This window comes from Perca fluviatilis, chromosome 23 (genome assembly GCF_010015445.1).
Source record: "Perca fluviatilis chromosome 23, GENO_Pfluv_1.0, whole genome shotgun sequence".
In the NCBI taxonomy this organism is placed as follows: domain Eukaryota; kingdom Metazoa; phylum Chordata; class Actinopteri; order Perciformes; family Percidae; genus Perca; species Perca fluviatilis.
The window spans coordinates 7,576,288-7,592,866 of NC_053134.1; the positions used below are offsets into that span (position 1 = coordinate 7,576,288).

A 16,579-nucleotide genomic window follows, 5' to 3' on the forward strand; every position below is an offset into this window, starting at 1 on the left:
GGACACATAGGAATAACTAAGTATGTAAGAGGTTATTGGTTGGTGTGTTTTCTCACTTTGTGCAAAGCAAGGCCAGCTGTTTCCCCCTTGTTCTAGTCTTTATGCTAAGCTAGGCTAAACACATCCTGATTCCTCATTTAAAAATAACTTGTGGGTTGCCAGGTCATGAAAACATCTGGTTGGCTGTTTTATTTTTTTTTTATTGTCCTCCAGCATGACGGTTGCTTTCTCTTTTGAGCTAGCTTTTCAGTTCATTAGGATGACTCCTTCAATGACCCACAATTATTGAATGCTTGTGGGTTTCTCACTTTCGAATTAGACATCAAGTCTGCAGTTATAAATATTAATAAGTCATTAATAACAGGTCATGACTTTCTCATTTCTAGTAAGCCAGAGACTAAACACTTTGCAATCATTTTACTTTTTAATGACTTCTGTCTTAATCATAAAAAAAAATATGTACATATATATTAACCATTAACAAAGCCATTGGTTACAACTTTTGTCTTATTAGAAAGTGATTGCGAGAAAATCCTCATCCTGTAGCTGTAGTTTAGATGATCGACAAACTACTCAAAAGCAGTGACGGAGCACTTTTCGGCTGACTCTCTTCTGCTCATCAAGATCAGCATAATCGCTTCATTCTGGGAAAAACATTGCACAACAAACCAGGCGTGAGATTAAATCAAACACCAGCCTCAAAGAGCTCTAATCTCTTTCTTTGTTTCCCTTCATATCATACTCCTCATTATTTTTATTTGCTCCCTTCTTGTTGAGCCCGGGCTTAAAGTTGGCAGGGCCGCTGAAGAATTATCTGAGGGGGGAGATTTGGAGAAAGTTGATGAGGATTTCAAGGCGGTCTGATCTCCCTTTCACAGTTTATTAGTAGTTCACACACACCACAAGAGATCAAAACTGTTTGTGAGGAACAAAAGCTTCATTCAGGTTACATCAAAGGTAACAAAGGATGCCCGGGGCAGTGACATCTGAGGACAGGCTTCCAGGAAAGAGGTGAGTTTGTAAGGTCTCCAAGATGGATCATATGTTGTAGAAATCAGCTCACAGACAATAATTAAATATTCATGCCATTCTGCTCATCAGCCATCAGATGGTGTCCTTGAGTCACTGGGATTTGTGAAGCCACTGAGATTCATTACTCATGTTTGAGATAAAGTTGGCTCAGTAAGCGATTCCAGTGCCCTCTGAGGGAGCTTTCATACTCCTTGGAAAACGTTAAGTGTGCACGGATGAAAATGGCAGCTTCTTGCATCTGACATTGACATCTCCCGTGTTATATGCAGCTGCTCCAGCACCACTTGCACCTGAAGCACAGCAAACGTAGAGTGGAGACCACATCGGACTTGTTCAAACAAAAGCGTGGCGCAGGAGAGCAGTAGCATGTTATCCTTTGTGGATGGCGGTTAACGCGTCCTGTCCAAGAAATATACGAGGTTGGCGAACTAGTTTGAAAGAGTGGAGGTCTCCACGGCCTCTTCTTGCTGTGTTCTGTCGTGCAGGGGCATCACTGTACAACACAACCTAGTTTTTCAGCTGGCATATACATTAATAAAAGTACAATAAATGGCTCGGTTAAACAACCGAGTATGAATGCAGATTTATCCAACGTTGCACCATTGAAGATTAATTACATCTGTGGAAACAAGTGATCAGCTGTCACCTAGAATGATTCATGATCAAGTTAATTAAATGAGTGCTCTCTGTAGCTTAGCGGGCATATGACTGCCATGAAAATGGAGATGGTTGTTTCTCACACATGGCATTCCTGTGTAAGTACAATGAGTCCTTGTTTTACCAGAAGGCATTACAAGTTCCTGCCAAATGATGCCTTGTCTTCATGTTTGGTCTGTGGAGCATTGATAATTATTTGCAAAGGTAAGGTGATGCCCATCTCTTCCTCTCCCTGCATCCTCATGAAGCACTCACTTTGCATGCCATGGAGTTGGAGATGACCTGAAATGGCCTCTTACTATGATTACACGTACAACCCCGGCATCCCCTGCAGTGTTTGTCTAACAGCTGGAGCACATCCAGACCTCCTACTTTTCCCCTCATCCTAACCTTCCTGTTTTCTTCAGCCCATATCAAGATATATTATTGATATAATTCAGAGTCTGTCATTAATAGTGAGGAAATTGAGAAACAGTCTGAGAGAGAACACCTGAAGTACGGTGATCATGTTGGCCGGTGAAGTGGAGAGCTGGCACTGATGCATCTATGCATTCCTTTGAAGTACAGCTTTCTTGGCACGACATAACAGACAGCTGATGCAACTTACTCTTAAGAGAAAAAGAAAAATGAGCTCTCCGCAGAGCAACAACCAGCCCGCTGTTTATCTGTAGCAGACCTGAAGGGGTAGTCAGAAATGAAAAAGAACAAAGCTCAAGCATGCAGCCAATTTCCATCAAATTCCATAAAAACTCAGCAGATACTCAGAAAAATATTTATTTTATTGGACATTTACTAGAATAGAAACACTACGATCAGTTATCCACCATGACAGGTGCTGTACAGATGTCTACATTTCAGTCATCCAGAAGCAAAGTTTCCTGTCGCCACCAATCACACATAGCGGGAGCGTCCGGTGCCAGCTGAGGCCCGATCCTACTGTGGCCGATCCGATCATCACTGGCTGTAATGACATCAGTGTGATATGAGACTGGAGCTGGAGAGAACATTTTACACATAATGATCTGGATTGTGAAAAGCATCTCACTCACCTGTGGGTGGCCAAGATGGTGGATAAGTAACTGACTGCAGATCTTTCCTGGACATCCAGTGGTGGCAAAGAGGTTTTCGTTGGCTCGAGACCACCTGAGAAGAGCTCATCTTTAAATGTCATCACACAAACTTTTAAAATTTGGAAATTTACTGGCATTTTTGTACATTAAAAACAACTGAATGGTGACTGACCACAGTCCACTGACAGAATGGCCTGCTGGGTCACCAAGTCATAGAAGCGAAATGTTCCCTTCTTTAAATGTCATCACACAAACTTTTAAAATTTGGAAATTTACACCAATCCAATCTGCTGACATGAGTGGTGACTGACCACAGTCCACTGACAGAATGGCCTGCTGGGTCACCAGGTCACAGAAGTGAATTGTTCCCTTATTTAAATATCATCACACAAACTTTTAAAATTTGGAAATTTACTGGCATTTTTGTACATTAAAAACAACTAGCAATCAATTCAAATCCATGTGAAAATGTTTTATCTGCATGCAAAACTTAAAGGGCCATTTGGATCTTTTGAATTGGGGTTGAACGAGGTACTTATCCATAGTCAGTGTATTACAGTAGATGGCTAAGCAATGAATTGCAGTGGATAGAGCCCCACAGCAAAAGGTATTTCAGCCACCTAAAAATCAATATCAGTTTAAGTGTATACTATATTTAGAATTTTTTCGGAATAACAGCCTCAGTTCCCAGTCAGAAAGGGATGTCTGACGGCAAAGTAAAGCAGTCAAAGAATTCTAAATATAGCGTACACTTGAACTGATATTGATTTTTTTTAGGTGGTCCTTCTTTTAGGTGTCTAAAATAAGTTTAGCAGCACATTTCTTAGCTTCTGTGTCGGTACTTCTGCCTGCTTCTCCAAACTGGGGGCATGCCGACCGCCATCTACTGTAGCTAATACACTGACTGGATAAGTACCTCATACAACCCCACTTCAAAAGATCCAAACTATTTCTTTGAGCTCTTCAAATGGCAAGTTTTGGGTGCATGGAGACATAAAATCCAGGTTAAAATCTGTTAAAAAATGTTTCTTGTTGTAAATTGTTGAAAAATGAAAACAAAAAGCCTTACAAAAGTTAACAAAACATTTTTTTTAATTTTTCTTACCTGAATAACCTTGCTTTATCTATGTGGGCTGGTCTTTTTTCCTGAGGGTAACTGCAAAGAATAAAAACAAGGACAGCCCATTGTGTGCCATCATCCCGATTCAATACGTCTCGCACCATCAATAGAATATTACCAACGCTCCCTTGCTTACCTGGAGCGAGTTATGTCCCAGATGAGCCAGTCATTGCCTGCCACAGCACCGACTTTAATTGTGTTTGTGAGGCACCAATCCGCTGACATGAGTGGTGACTGACCACAGTCCACTGACAGAATGGCCTGCTGGGTCACCAGGTCATAGAAGCGAATTGTTCCCTTCTTCTCTGCCACCATTAACTGGAGAGGACAGACGGGTCTTTTAAACCGGTATTTATAGTTCATGTTGCTACGATGGGTGCATCTCCAGCATCCATTTCAGCTCTGTTCTGGATTACAATCATTACAACTTTCTGATTTACGGGACAACATTTGCAATATCATGGACATAATCACTGAACATTTTGAATAAAGTCATTATACCTGTACCTGAGATTTGACATTGCCACAAGAAGCAACCTTACCGTTAACCACATTTATATTTTTGGCATTGTGTATATTTTGGATTTGGTGGATTTTTGGATATGTTTATTTTTATTTGTACACCTTTATTGATATTTTATTTTTGCACTATTTCCTAATTTGTATTGCAACTGCTGCAGAAAAATTTATTCGGGATGAATAAAGTTCCATTTTATTTCATCTTATTAACATCCATCTTACTAGTCATCCATCTGTTTTCAATACCCGCTTGTTCTCAGTCAGGGTCATACAGAGTTTGTACCAGCACGCAATGGTAGAGATACTGTGAGAGTGTGCGAATGATCAGGTTTGTTGGACAGCATGACAGCATGACGAATGAATGAGGTCAGGGGCATGGGAGGGCAACCTTCCTACATGAGGTGCGTTGACGCCGGGGTCCCATAATGGTGGATAACCAAATTACCTGGCCTGTCATCTAATGGCCACTTGGCTTTAAACACTGAGACACCTCACCTAAAGTTACATTCTGCAGTTCACCTGACCTCACACCTGACTATGTGATTGGAGTTCAGTGTGTACTAATTCATGAGTTTGACCTCAGAATACTGTATAAGCATGTATCTAAAAACAAACCCCTCCTACCTTAAAGGCTTCCTCTGGGTGCCAGCACACACTGATGCCAGGAGAGCCAAGTCTGAGAGTAGTGCTTTCATTTCCATCCAGGTCCCACACCCTGTAGGAATAAATTCAGATGAGCATTAAAACTAAAATATAACTGATGGGACAAAGTGATTGTATAACTTAGTATGCTTTTATTGGTTTCAAACTTGCAAAATTGCAAAATTCAAGTTTTATAAGTGTTTGTACCAGTTTTATTATAAACAAATTGTTGTGAGAATTATTTGCAAGGTTATTGTGAAGGGGGTAACAAACACAGGACTTTTAATCAGTTCTCATTAGTAATGTTACGGATTGATTGGACTTGATGTGTGAACCGCTCTTGGCCTAAAATCCAAAACAAAATCCACTACCTCTTAATTAACAACAAAGATGGGGTTTTAGAGCACTTCCAAAAATAGCATTGGCATTTGAGCCACCCTGAGAATAATATCTGAAAAGAGTTCACTTTCCCAAGGTTTGCCTTTGTGGTGCTCGATCCAAAACAAAATGACATGGTTCATTGCACAGGTGGCCTAATTGTAACACATATACAGCCTCCATCCTAACAGATATACGGTCACAAGTTTCCTCATTACCTTATGCCAAAATAGTCTTTTAAAAAAAAAAGGCATTTCGTCGTTTCTTCTTCTTCTGATGCTTTTTTGACAGAATTCAAGCTCCAGTTCTAAATACAAAACACACGACTATGAGGCTTTCATGGCACACAATGCGGGCAATAATAGTCAACAAGTTTTCATCCAACTTCATGTTTGCTCCTAATTGATCTAACTTCTGCTTGTTGTGCGCAAGTGATGTTCAGGGTTCTTTGTTTTTCCAGGAAAAGAGGGCTCTATTCTCAGATCTGAGCCCTGAGCTGTGAAGACAGACAGACTTATGCTGGACTCCTCTTTCAGGGGAAACGCCAGCCTCACATTACATTGAGCTATGATAGTAGGGGCAGGAGGGTGTGGGGTGTGTGGGGGACATCACCCTCGCCTGAGTCGGCGTTACGCTCCACTCACATTACAGCAAATGTTTCGCTGTGGGCGGCCGGCTGCCATTCATTTTCTGTAGAGTACAGAAAGGGCAGCAGGATGCATGTCAGTTGAGGAAGAGCAGAGCAGGGAAGTTGAACAGCATCCTGCTTTGTGAAAATGAAACAGAAGGGTTTTGCAAGCAAACGCCACAATGTGTGAGGATTATGACCAATCTTATTTAAATAACGGTCGATTCTAAAGCTAAATAAGACCTATAATAGCAAAAGCAGCTGAGAAAGACCACGGATGTAATGAATCACTTGGATGGAGAGAACTGCGGGTCCTGAGACCTGGATCTATGGTTAACCACATCTGAATGATCCCTGAACAACGAGAGGTGGTGGGGAAGGGGATGTAGTGGTGGGGGGGCTGCAAGTGTTTCTGGGAAAATAAAACAAACGCTTGTGAAGCATGGGAAGGCGCTGACTGATGAGGTCATGCAGAAGACATCATCTAATAAAGCCCAAAAAGTACCTCCAAAGACCATCTAAATGTCAAGTGTGTTGTTGGAGAGATTGATGTCCTCAGTGGTGCGGTGAAGGAGAGGATATGCCCCGTCTCAGATGAAGACCTCAGTAAACACTCAACTTTTCCTGCCTCATCTCCCCTGCAGCAGGATAGAGCCCTGTCAAAACTCTGGGCTTCTTTCCTATGCCCATGTGCAGACTCAGCCAGAGCCTTCACCGTGGAGCATGAGTGAGGCTGAGCAGAAAAAAATAAAAGACAAAAACCCCTAACCACATCGGGAAAACAACGACTAAACCCTATTCTTTCAGACCACTAGCCAAGCAGAGCTCAATTGCACGCTACACCACCAACAGCCAAACTGTGGTCAACCACTCTACCCTTCAAATGGAGAGCACCGGCTCCCCAAAAAAACATGACCTCCGCCAAACGAGGTGAAAGACATGAGACACGAAAACACGCGTGACCACCTCTGATAAAACACTGAGTAATTGCATAACACTACATCAAGCAATAACACTCTGCTTCCATGTACAACAGAGTTGTATTGTGTTTTCTAAGTGAGAAAACAGCGAGGCCGTAACGTTACGGTATGTCAATGTTTCCCGTAAGTGGAGGAAACGGGAAACGTTAGCGCTGCATGATCTGATTTATTGTAGAGAGCAGAGTAAATAATTGGAGGTGACTCTCTCAAGGGAGAGAACTGGAAGACTCAAACAATATAATCCCATCACAGGGTTGCTCCGGTTGAGGTGCACAATGTTTGCTTCGGCATCTATATTAACATCCACGCTCAACATTTGATTTTATGTCCATCATTATCTGTTTAAAAAAAAAATTCCAGACTTTTACTGTTGAAAGAGTTACTGAAAACAATTGACATATTTATTGGGTTGGCTTGTATTTCTCAGTATGGCTATGTTCAGAAGATTGTGTTGTCCGGTGACTTTCCCTCGCAGAAACTCAAGTGAAATTAATTTCCATCTTCTGAAGAGTTCTTCATGTCCTCCTTGGCTACTAGCAACTGCGTGGAGGAGAGGTGGGGGCGCGTGCGCGATCACGTAAGGCTTGTATAATGTGGACGCGCCGACAGAGTTGTTGTCATTACTTAGAATTCCTCATGGGAGCGACAGAAACTACGCACTATAGCTTGAAGGAGGAAAATAAACATAAAATAGGATTATAAAATACTACTTATAAGTAGTAAGCTACCAGCGAAACTATTCAGACTACACAGTACATACCCCATGAAATGAAATGGTAAGCTAAAAGTAATAGCTAACGGCTGAAATAGATATTGCTATCTTAAAGTGACAGTTGAAACATATTAAAGTGATGAAAATTCTTGAAATAGCTAAAGGTAATGGATACATTATTCAAATAGTTGGCTCGAAGTAAAGAATAATACATGTCTAAACCCCACATTTACCTAAACCTTGACAAGTAAATTGTATGAAAAAAGGTTTATAACTAATGGTGTTAAATAACATCCAGTTTATAATCTATGCATAAGAACACATTTAGAACATGACAAAGTACTTGAGCTGTGGGGGTACGTCAGTCCAAAAAAGGTTTGGATGGGAGAAAGTTTGAAAGCATGGATGAGATATCATGCTGTTGTAATTTGTTGCCCTTACACAACATGAGTCGAGAAAAACCGACCGATTATCACTGAGAACAGGACAAAATGCTTTAAACCACCACATACATAATGCAGCAGCAGCAGGTGTCCGTTGTCCTGAGTTCATCTGCAAACTCAGTCAACCCCAAATCCCTACAGCATCCTGCAGTGTGCCCTCGTGATCTCTAGGTGGCACATTTCCCCACAGTCTCACCCCGCTCCATCTATACTGATACCATGAGCTGTTTAGACTACGTGAACCAAATGTAAACTCCCCTGAGGGAGTGGAGTTTGGCTCCCCACCTAGATGCGGTAGCATCAGGTTGCATGTTGGCAACAGCCGAGCTCCCACAACTGCAGGGGACAGTGATGACAAAGCTAAGCAAACTTATAGTAGAGGCACTGCTGCCAAACCTAACAGAGTGATGGATAGGTCATGAGCCTTTACATGCAGGCAAACACTCCCCTCCCTCACTTTCTGCAGGACTAGTTTCCTCCTCTCATATTGAGCCTCAGTTTGTGTGGGCTGACTGGAAGGTCCTCTCCTGTTAACTTGATCTATTCCTTGTTCCGCCTCTGTCTTCCTCCCGTGTCCCATATTTTCTCAACTTGACAGAATTTAAATCTTTCAGCACATGGAGCGCACTCCTGTTTTCTCTGGCCGGTCAGCGGAGGCAGAGGAAGAGGAGAGTGAACAGGAGTGGAGGAGATTCAGACGGGCTAATGTGGCCGGACAAGGCACTGTGCAGGACAGGACAATCATCAAGTCGGTGACTGTCAAAGTGTCACCACTTGATGTGGCTCCCTGGCTATTAGGCGACACGGGCCAAGTTAGAACGGTTCAAATAACAAGTTTTGTTTCATTCATTAAGACTTGTCTTTTTTTTTTTTTTTTTAAGTGACAGCCCTCACTGATTAATCTTTAAATATTGTTCTAGTTCCAGCTTCTTGAATGTAATGATTGGCTGCTTTTCTCTGTTTTGCATCATTGTAAACTAAACATGTTGAAGTTTTGGAGTGTTGTTCAGAAAGAGGAAGCCATTTGAAGATGTCACCTTGGACTCTGGGAAACTGTGCTGCACATTTTCCACAATTTTTTTAACAACCACTAATTGACAAAATGGGGGGGGGGTGGGGGTGTCCCTGAGGTGACCCTGGCCGCTGACACATATTTTCCCTCCTCTAGAATTAATTGAAAAGGAAAATTTGGGGACCGTGTTATAGATCCTCCTTAGAAAGGAAAATGTTCTGCAGCTAATTGGATTTCCATATTTAACCAATTAGCTAGAAAAGCTACAAAGCAGCTCTGTGCCGCACAGAGAGCACCGGAGCATGTTGTGCTTAGCATCATGTTTCACTGTGGAAACACAGTCAGGACGTTATGCACCATTAACAGAGAACAGAACTGAAAATCAGAAGCTAGGAATGCACACACACGGAAATAAAACGGTTCGGACCTGCAAGTGTGATCATCACTGACGGAAGCAATTTGTTTTCCCTCTGTGGGCTCAAACACCAAATGGTTAACGTAGCTGGTGTGGCCCTCCATCACCTAGGAAACATCATAGAAAATCAAGATGTAAACAAAAACAGGAAACACATGATCAATAAACTGTTAAATGAGCATTTTCTAGCAAAACTGGGCTTACTAGACAAGCTGCAGCTCTGCTTTCTATGTGCACGGCTACATTTCCTGTTTTACTAAGTACCAAATGTCAGTGCTAAGTAGAAAGAGTTTGATGCCAACTGACAAGCCCAATTCTGGCCAATGTGCTCCAGATGCTGCACTACCTTGACTTCATGTCTATCCTGAAGATCAGAAGTCAGCAGGCGTAGCTTTCTGTCAGCTCCAGCGGTGCAAAATCTGCAAAGAGAAAGGAAGAGGAAAAGAAAGGTGAGAATATCAAAATAAACAGAGAGAGAACATCAAAACAGAGTCAGACTGTACGGACCCAATGACAGACGACATCTCTTCCTACATGCATGCCTGCAGCCGCCTAGACTGACACCTCTGGATGAGAGTGTCAGTGTGTGCGGTAGAAACTTGGACAGTGATCAGTGGAAACACTGCCAGGGAGATTCTAATTGCAAGCTAAGATAAACACAGAGAAAAACAAGATTCCTCACGCCATTTACGCAGGTCTCTGTTCAAAGACCTGTGTGGACTTTCCCTCTAATCAGTCGTAGTATACACCAGTGTCTGCAATTATTCACACAATTACACTAACTCACTTATGACAAGAAAAACACACATATCACCAGAATAAACAGACAGCGGTTTACACATTTTCAGTCGCAGGCACAGATGGATTTGGCATGATGTCACTACAAACACCCTTAACGTGCTTCAGGGTATTACTGCTACAGTAGATTAGATTATATTAGGATAGGCCTTCTAACCTTTGGAGTAAAGTATGGAACACTTTCCGGCCCTTTTTACTTTAATGTCAAAGCCATTTTCTTTATTGTGTTATACACTAAAAGTCACTATTAAAAGGGAAACAAGTGAATTTCAGCTTTGTTGTTGTAATTGAGCACTACAGTGCACACAATAACACAAGAGGAGATCAATAAAGAAAATGGCTTTGACATTAAAGTGTTGGTGTTGCTTTAGCCCAAGACAGAAATGAGAGACAAGAGTTTATCAATTCCTAGGTGATGTCACCACAAAGTACCCCTCAACCAAGAGACCTGAGAACACACAGAAACAGGAGACCTTTTTGGGGGAGAGGGATGATCGTTAAGTGTAAAACTAGGGCTGTCAAACGATTCATTTTTTATTTTAATCGCATGTTTTATCACATGCTTAAAATTCTATTATTTTGAATTTCAGAACTTTTTTTAAAGTACATATTAACAATGGAAAGCAATTCTTACCAGTGTATCTTGATTGGGATCAAATGAATGCAAAGAAAGTGACTTTATGAACATGATTTTAAGATTTGTATTTGTTTATTATTTATTTATTTATTTATTAATTTATTTACTGTAAACAAAGAAAAATGTGTGAATCTAGTCACACATTTTAATCTAGAGTCAATATTGGGGTTGGGTATTGTTTGTTTTTTTCCCCCCCATACCGGTGCTAAAGCGGTACTTTTAAAACGGTACTTAACCAATACTTTTTAAGAAAGTAAAAAAAAAAAAAAGAAGGGTACTAAACAACAGTTGGTGACATTAAAGAACCACTTGTTTATTGCTAAGGCCATATGGTCAAAATTAAATGATTTAATAATAATGTACTGGCACTTAAAAAGTTAGCAACAACAAATGTCAGTGTTTTCTTTACCTCCTTTCTGACAGAAAGAAAAATCCCTACTGTTGTTCCACACATCCTCTTTAAAAAAAATAAAAATAAAAAATACTTCCAAAGAGCAGATGTAACATTTTCTTTCCACAACCGCTCTTCTTCACTCCTTGTAAGCTGGATTTTTCCATTGTATGCTGAACAAATCTGCTCTGAGAAGGATTGTGATTGGCCAGTAATTAAATAAGGCTGTGACTTGTCAGATGGGGTAGATTGTTGGTCTTTGCAATCAGCCATGCCACAGCAAGTTGTTTATTCTCTAACAAGCAGTAAACTGTAGTGCACAATGGTGGGCCTAATTTGTCTTATTATTAGATTGCATTGCTGAAATTCAATATGTGTTCTTTCTAACTTTTAGTTCTTCTTTCTAACTAACGTTAGTTGTTATGTGTGGTCTGTCTGGTCTTTGTAGGATTCATTATTCTGCACATCTTCCCATTACAAGCTACTGTGGTGGATGGTGGCAGCGCTGCAGCTCAAGCCCCCTCTCCTCCTCTCATCTCTCTAACTCTCTGTGGGCCCCCACTTGAGGCAAGACCGTGAGAATGTTATACTTTTCCTGGAAGGCACGGCTACGTGCAGATCGAAGGGAGGGATGGAACCTGAGTGGGTAGTCATCAGTGCAATAACATGTGCGCACGTCACAGGGCTGGCTCGAGGGCCCTGTGGAGTAAACCACAGAAGGCCAGGAATTATCGCTGCCTTTCCTTTTCAATTACAGAAAGCCTAAACACCTCCGGGGGGATCGTGGAACCTTCCCATCCACCACTCCAATTAGGAGGAAACTCTTGCTTTCTAACAATCTACAGTTGGGCTACTTCCCTCCTGTCCAAGGCCACCTGAAATAACTTGGCTCACATCCTGGCAGCTGCAGCGTGACAGTGAGGCAGTGATGACTTTTTTTTCATTCAGCGTGTCTACTGTGCTTTCTTCACAACTGCCTCTTGTTCTAGTCAATAGACGAGTGTTTGTGAATATTTATACGGTTGTGTTTAAAAGACACAGATGTCAGGTTTCTGATGTGGGAATGAAGTATGACACCTTGACACCTCCTTATCCTATTACAGTGGTCTGATGACCCCTTACATAACAAGAGGCACTAGAGCTGTAGATGTCCCACAATAAACACCATCTTATATTTAAAACAGCCAATTGTGCTAATAAAGTCATAACTTAAACTGATTGACTCCGCTAATGTAAGCACCTCTTCACATAATATATGGACGGCTTAGCTGGTAGAGAGGCATGTCCAGTGAATGTAGAGTTGGTGGTTTGATCTCCAGCTCCTGTTGTTCACAGTGTTCTTGTGCAAGACACTGAATCCCCAACTGATGCATGTGTATGGGGAAGAATGATAGTTGCGTTGGATAAAAGCATCTGCCAATTTATTTGAAATGTATATTTCTGTCGCCTCTATTTTTGTCAAGGTTCAATAGGTGCTGTGTGGGAACACAAAATGCTGAAAGAAAGTATTAAAAAAGGATAGATAGATTATATCTAGATAGATTGCATTTCACTATGCAATTCTGTCTGCCAAGGACACGATCCTGGAAAAATGAAGGCTCGCTAGTACCCTAGCTAACACTGACAGCCAGAAACAAACATCTAAAATCTATTGTCTGTTTGATAATCTTAACAAAAGAACACATTTTCTTGCGGTGGCCTTTCTAAAATGAGCCGTGGTAAGAGTTAGCTAGTTGAAAAGTTGTCTACTTTCACTTTAAAAGGTGCTCTAAGCGATGTTGGGTGACGGCACTTCTTGTTGACGTTCAAAGTATTTTCAAACATAGCGAGGCTAGCTCGCCCCTCCCTCCTCCTCATCCCGTCACATCTCCCTCCCTTCCGTCCTTCCGCGCACCAACCCCCCCAACCCCCAAATCCTTCTTGTCGGTTATTTGCTGGAACACTGGAAGACTGTTATGTTTGGTGGTGCAGGTTGGCCAGTTTGTTTTTGTTGCCGTTTGTGGAGCCTGGGCTGTCTACAGAGACCACATTTTTTTACAGTGTGTTCAGGGGACAGGCAGCTAGCAGATAGTGAGGAGATGTTTGATGTTTTTTGGCACATAGAGATGTGGCAAAAAATGTTGTAGCCTAAAAAACGCGTGACATCACTTACAGCACCTTTAAAAACAGCTACATCCCTGCCAGGGCTTTATGCTACTTTAGCAATGTTTAGCTACATAGCAATGTGTCTTGTGGAGAATCCAGAGATCAGCAGAGCAGAGTGAAGTCTCAGCGTGCAGAGCAGACATAGTAACGCCACTCAAGAAGCAATTGTTTGGAAAATTATTTAAATGAAATGAGCAGGTTTGACCATGGAGATGGGAGATATGGCTAGCTTGACTGCAGTCGTTGGTTGCATGGGAAGTCAGTTTCAGTGTCCCATAGTGCTGTGATGTCACGTGAAAACTATGAATAGGACACTTCCAACCAGCAGTTTTGCACGAATGGCACTATAAGGTAGCTCCTGAGCTAACTAGAGGGGCACTCAGGGTGAGTGAGTGAAAAGGCACTTTGTTGTGACCTTAAGGTAAAAATTATACCTTAGAGAGTATGTCATTGTACACGGCCAGTGTATAAGTTATTTGTAGTAATCACAGTTTAAAAAAAACATGCTAAACACAACAATTATACTTTAAGAATTTGTGACAGTTCCATGAAAACCAGTTTATAAGGCTGAATATAAAAAACAAAGTAACTTCAGCAGCTTTTAACTTTGAAGAAACTTGACATGTTTTTTTTAACAACCATTCTTTATTTTGTCTGGTTGTTTTGTCTTCTTCTATTTGAGTATTACTGTGCTCATTACCATGGACTAAACCTGCGTTTCTCAACAGGGATGGTACAGCCCCCCCAGGGAGCCGTGAGAGGATGACGGGGGGCGCTGGAAGCAATATTTTGGAAAGGGGGGCAATGAGGTGCCCTTGGGGGGGCGTTTGTTTTAAGGAGAGTTTACACCAAAGATTCACAACAATACCAGTTAACACTTTAAACCAGTTTATCAAATTGGGGTACTTTGGAGTACTGCAGGGGGTACATGAAATTTTTATAAAAATGCTAATTTCAACATATGTCAGGGAGGGGGGGTAAGGGAACTGGATAATGGATAGAGGGGCGCTGGACCAAAAAATTTTGAAAACCACTGGACTAAACTGTGTTTAAGATTAGTCATGAGCAACATTTGGCAGTATGTATTTTCTATTAACAAGAAGTGACATGTTTTGCAACTAATTTGCATCTTTTACAGTGCAAAAGTTTCATGTGTATATATTGCAAGTTTGACGCTGAAACTATTTATGAAGCAAGGACTTCCACAATCTATTCAAGATAGACACTACCATCGTACTGTCCTGCACCATGCAACATCACCACAACAAGGTGCTGGAAACAAAGTAGCAGTACCTGATTGTGGGTATTCTATCCAGCCGGGACTCTGGGCTCCAGGCGAGAGAATCAACCCGCAATTCATGATGAAAAGCTCGAAGAACATTAAATTCAACTCCCTCAATCTCCATATCCTCCTCCTGTGGGAACAAGTGTGCATTTAGAAAACAATAAACTGGGCATTACTGTAAGTAAACCGGGTTGTGTGAAGCTGCATCTCTCACCTGGAATAGGCAGGTGCCCACTACCACATACTGGTTTCCACCGTAGGCCAGAAGAGAAGCAGGGGTACCAGAGCTGAAAGGACTAAATTCAACCACATGAACATAGTCCTCACATGCCACAGTGTAACTGGGACTACGGCTAGAGTCCTCCTGCATGCTGGGTGTCCTGGTAAAGCTGGCTTCAGATCAGAGCTTCAACTGTAATACATCAGAATAAAAGAGAACAAGTACCGTTACTTTGTCACTGTGAAAAGACGTACATCTGCTTAATAAATCACCTTAGTATACTGAACAAAATTGGCCATTGACCTGAGCTAAGGTAGGCTGACTAAATATATATTGTGAGATGATATAGATTATACTATATTGCTATATATCATTACAATATAGATTTGGATATTAATGATAGAGATTTTGTCTATGATCTATATCCCCCCCACTCCAAGCTTGAGCAGGACTTCAAGTACTGTGTTTTGTGAGAACATAATTTATAGTGGAATAGAGATGTGGAATATTATGCTAACTTCTCATGTTCAGTTCAACAGCATAAACAAATTAAATCCATAACTTCAGCTGTCATAGATCAAAGTTCATCAGTTCATAAACCTCTGAAAAGCACAGTTAAATCAGACACCCTCATAAGGTATGCTTGGATAGAACGGTAGACCAAACCTCATTCAAAATATCTACTTGTATTGTATATTACAGTAATCACAGAGGCATACATAGCTGCTAGTATGGCATGTGGGTATTTTTACTAAACTATATCGGTCACCCTTCAAATCGGCAAACATCAAACACACAAAGCAGAGCTTTATTTGAGATATGTTTAACTGAAAATTGGATATTACCCAAACTTAGCTAGCTATGGGCAAGACAGAGGTTGGACCGATATTCCCACAATAAACATGGGTGAACAGGTCGAATCTAGGTTATTTTGGTACAAAGTACGCCATATATACTGTGTACATTATCTTATATGAGCTAATTTTAACAAGTCCAGTGTTCATGTTACTAACGTTACACATTAACGGCAACGTTAACGTGTCACTGGGAAAAGAGCTAAAACGTGACTGCTATCTATAAGTGCACCGCTAGCTAGCAATTAGCCAAACAAAGGTTTACATTGCCCGTTTTTACACTTTAACGCTCCGACTAATAAGGTAATAATTAGCTCTTGGTTAAGAGAGTCTATTCCGATTCAGAATCAAGTACTGAGTGATATACTTTACCACTTTATTTTCAAGAATTTCTTCGAATCAAATGGTACGCGCGTTTAAAATGTTTTTAAGCTGTTTCCGGGTACGACATGGAACGTACCATTTGAGTACAAATGTCAAGGGTGATTTCGCGCAACGTAAATTTAAACATCTAAACCACGTCGCATAATATTGGAACATTGTTGCGCTATGAAGTAAAACGTGTGCAAAACAACACTTTCTAGTATTATGCAACGAAACAAAGAAAAAATATTGCAGTAGAGAAATACTTTTTAATCTAT

The 16,579-nt window shown here is 41.2% G+C and overlaps 1 protein-coding gene across 2 annotated transcripts in view; it reads right to left on the minus strand.

The window, feature by feature from the left end:
• Positions 1–2,447: 2,447 nt before the first annotated feature.
• nup37 (nucleoporin 37) overlaps positions 2,448–16,579 on the minus strand; it is a 32,514-nt gene continuing 18,382 nt past the window's right edge. The window contains exons 1-10 of one of the 2 annotated variants that reach the window (XM_039792175.1): positions 16,311–16,424; positions 15,079–15,276; positions 14,873–14,994; positions 9,955–10,027; positions 9,621–9,715; positions 5,023–5,113; positions 4,016–4,197; positions 3,865–3,915; positions 2,739–2,832; positions 2,448–2,650 (exon numbers count right to left, since the gene is read on the minus strand). In XM_039792175.1, coding sequence (XP_039648109.1) covers positions 2,537–2,650; positions 2,739–2,832; positions 3,865–3,915; positions 4,016–4,197; positions 5,023–5,113; positions 9,621–9,715; positions 9,955–10,027; positions 14,873–14,994; positions 15,079–15,234 — 978 coding nt within the window. In that variant the 5' untranslated portion in view covers positions 15,235–15,276; positions 16,311–16,424 and the 3' untranslated portion in view covers positions 2,448–2,536. Of the gene's footprint in view, positions 2,651–2,738; positions 2,833–3,864; positions 3,916–4,015; positions 4,198–5,022; positions 5,114–9,620; positions 9,716–9,954; positions 10,028–14,872; positions 14,995–15,078; positions 15,277–16,310; positions 16,425–16,579 lie in introns of those variants that run through there. The other variant, XM_039792176.1, reaches the window with a different exon arrangement.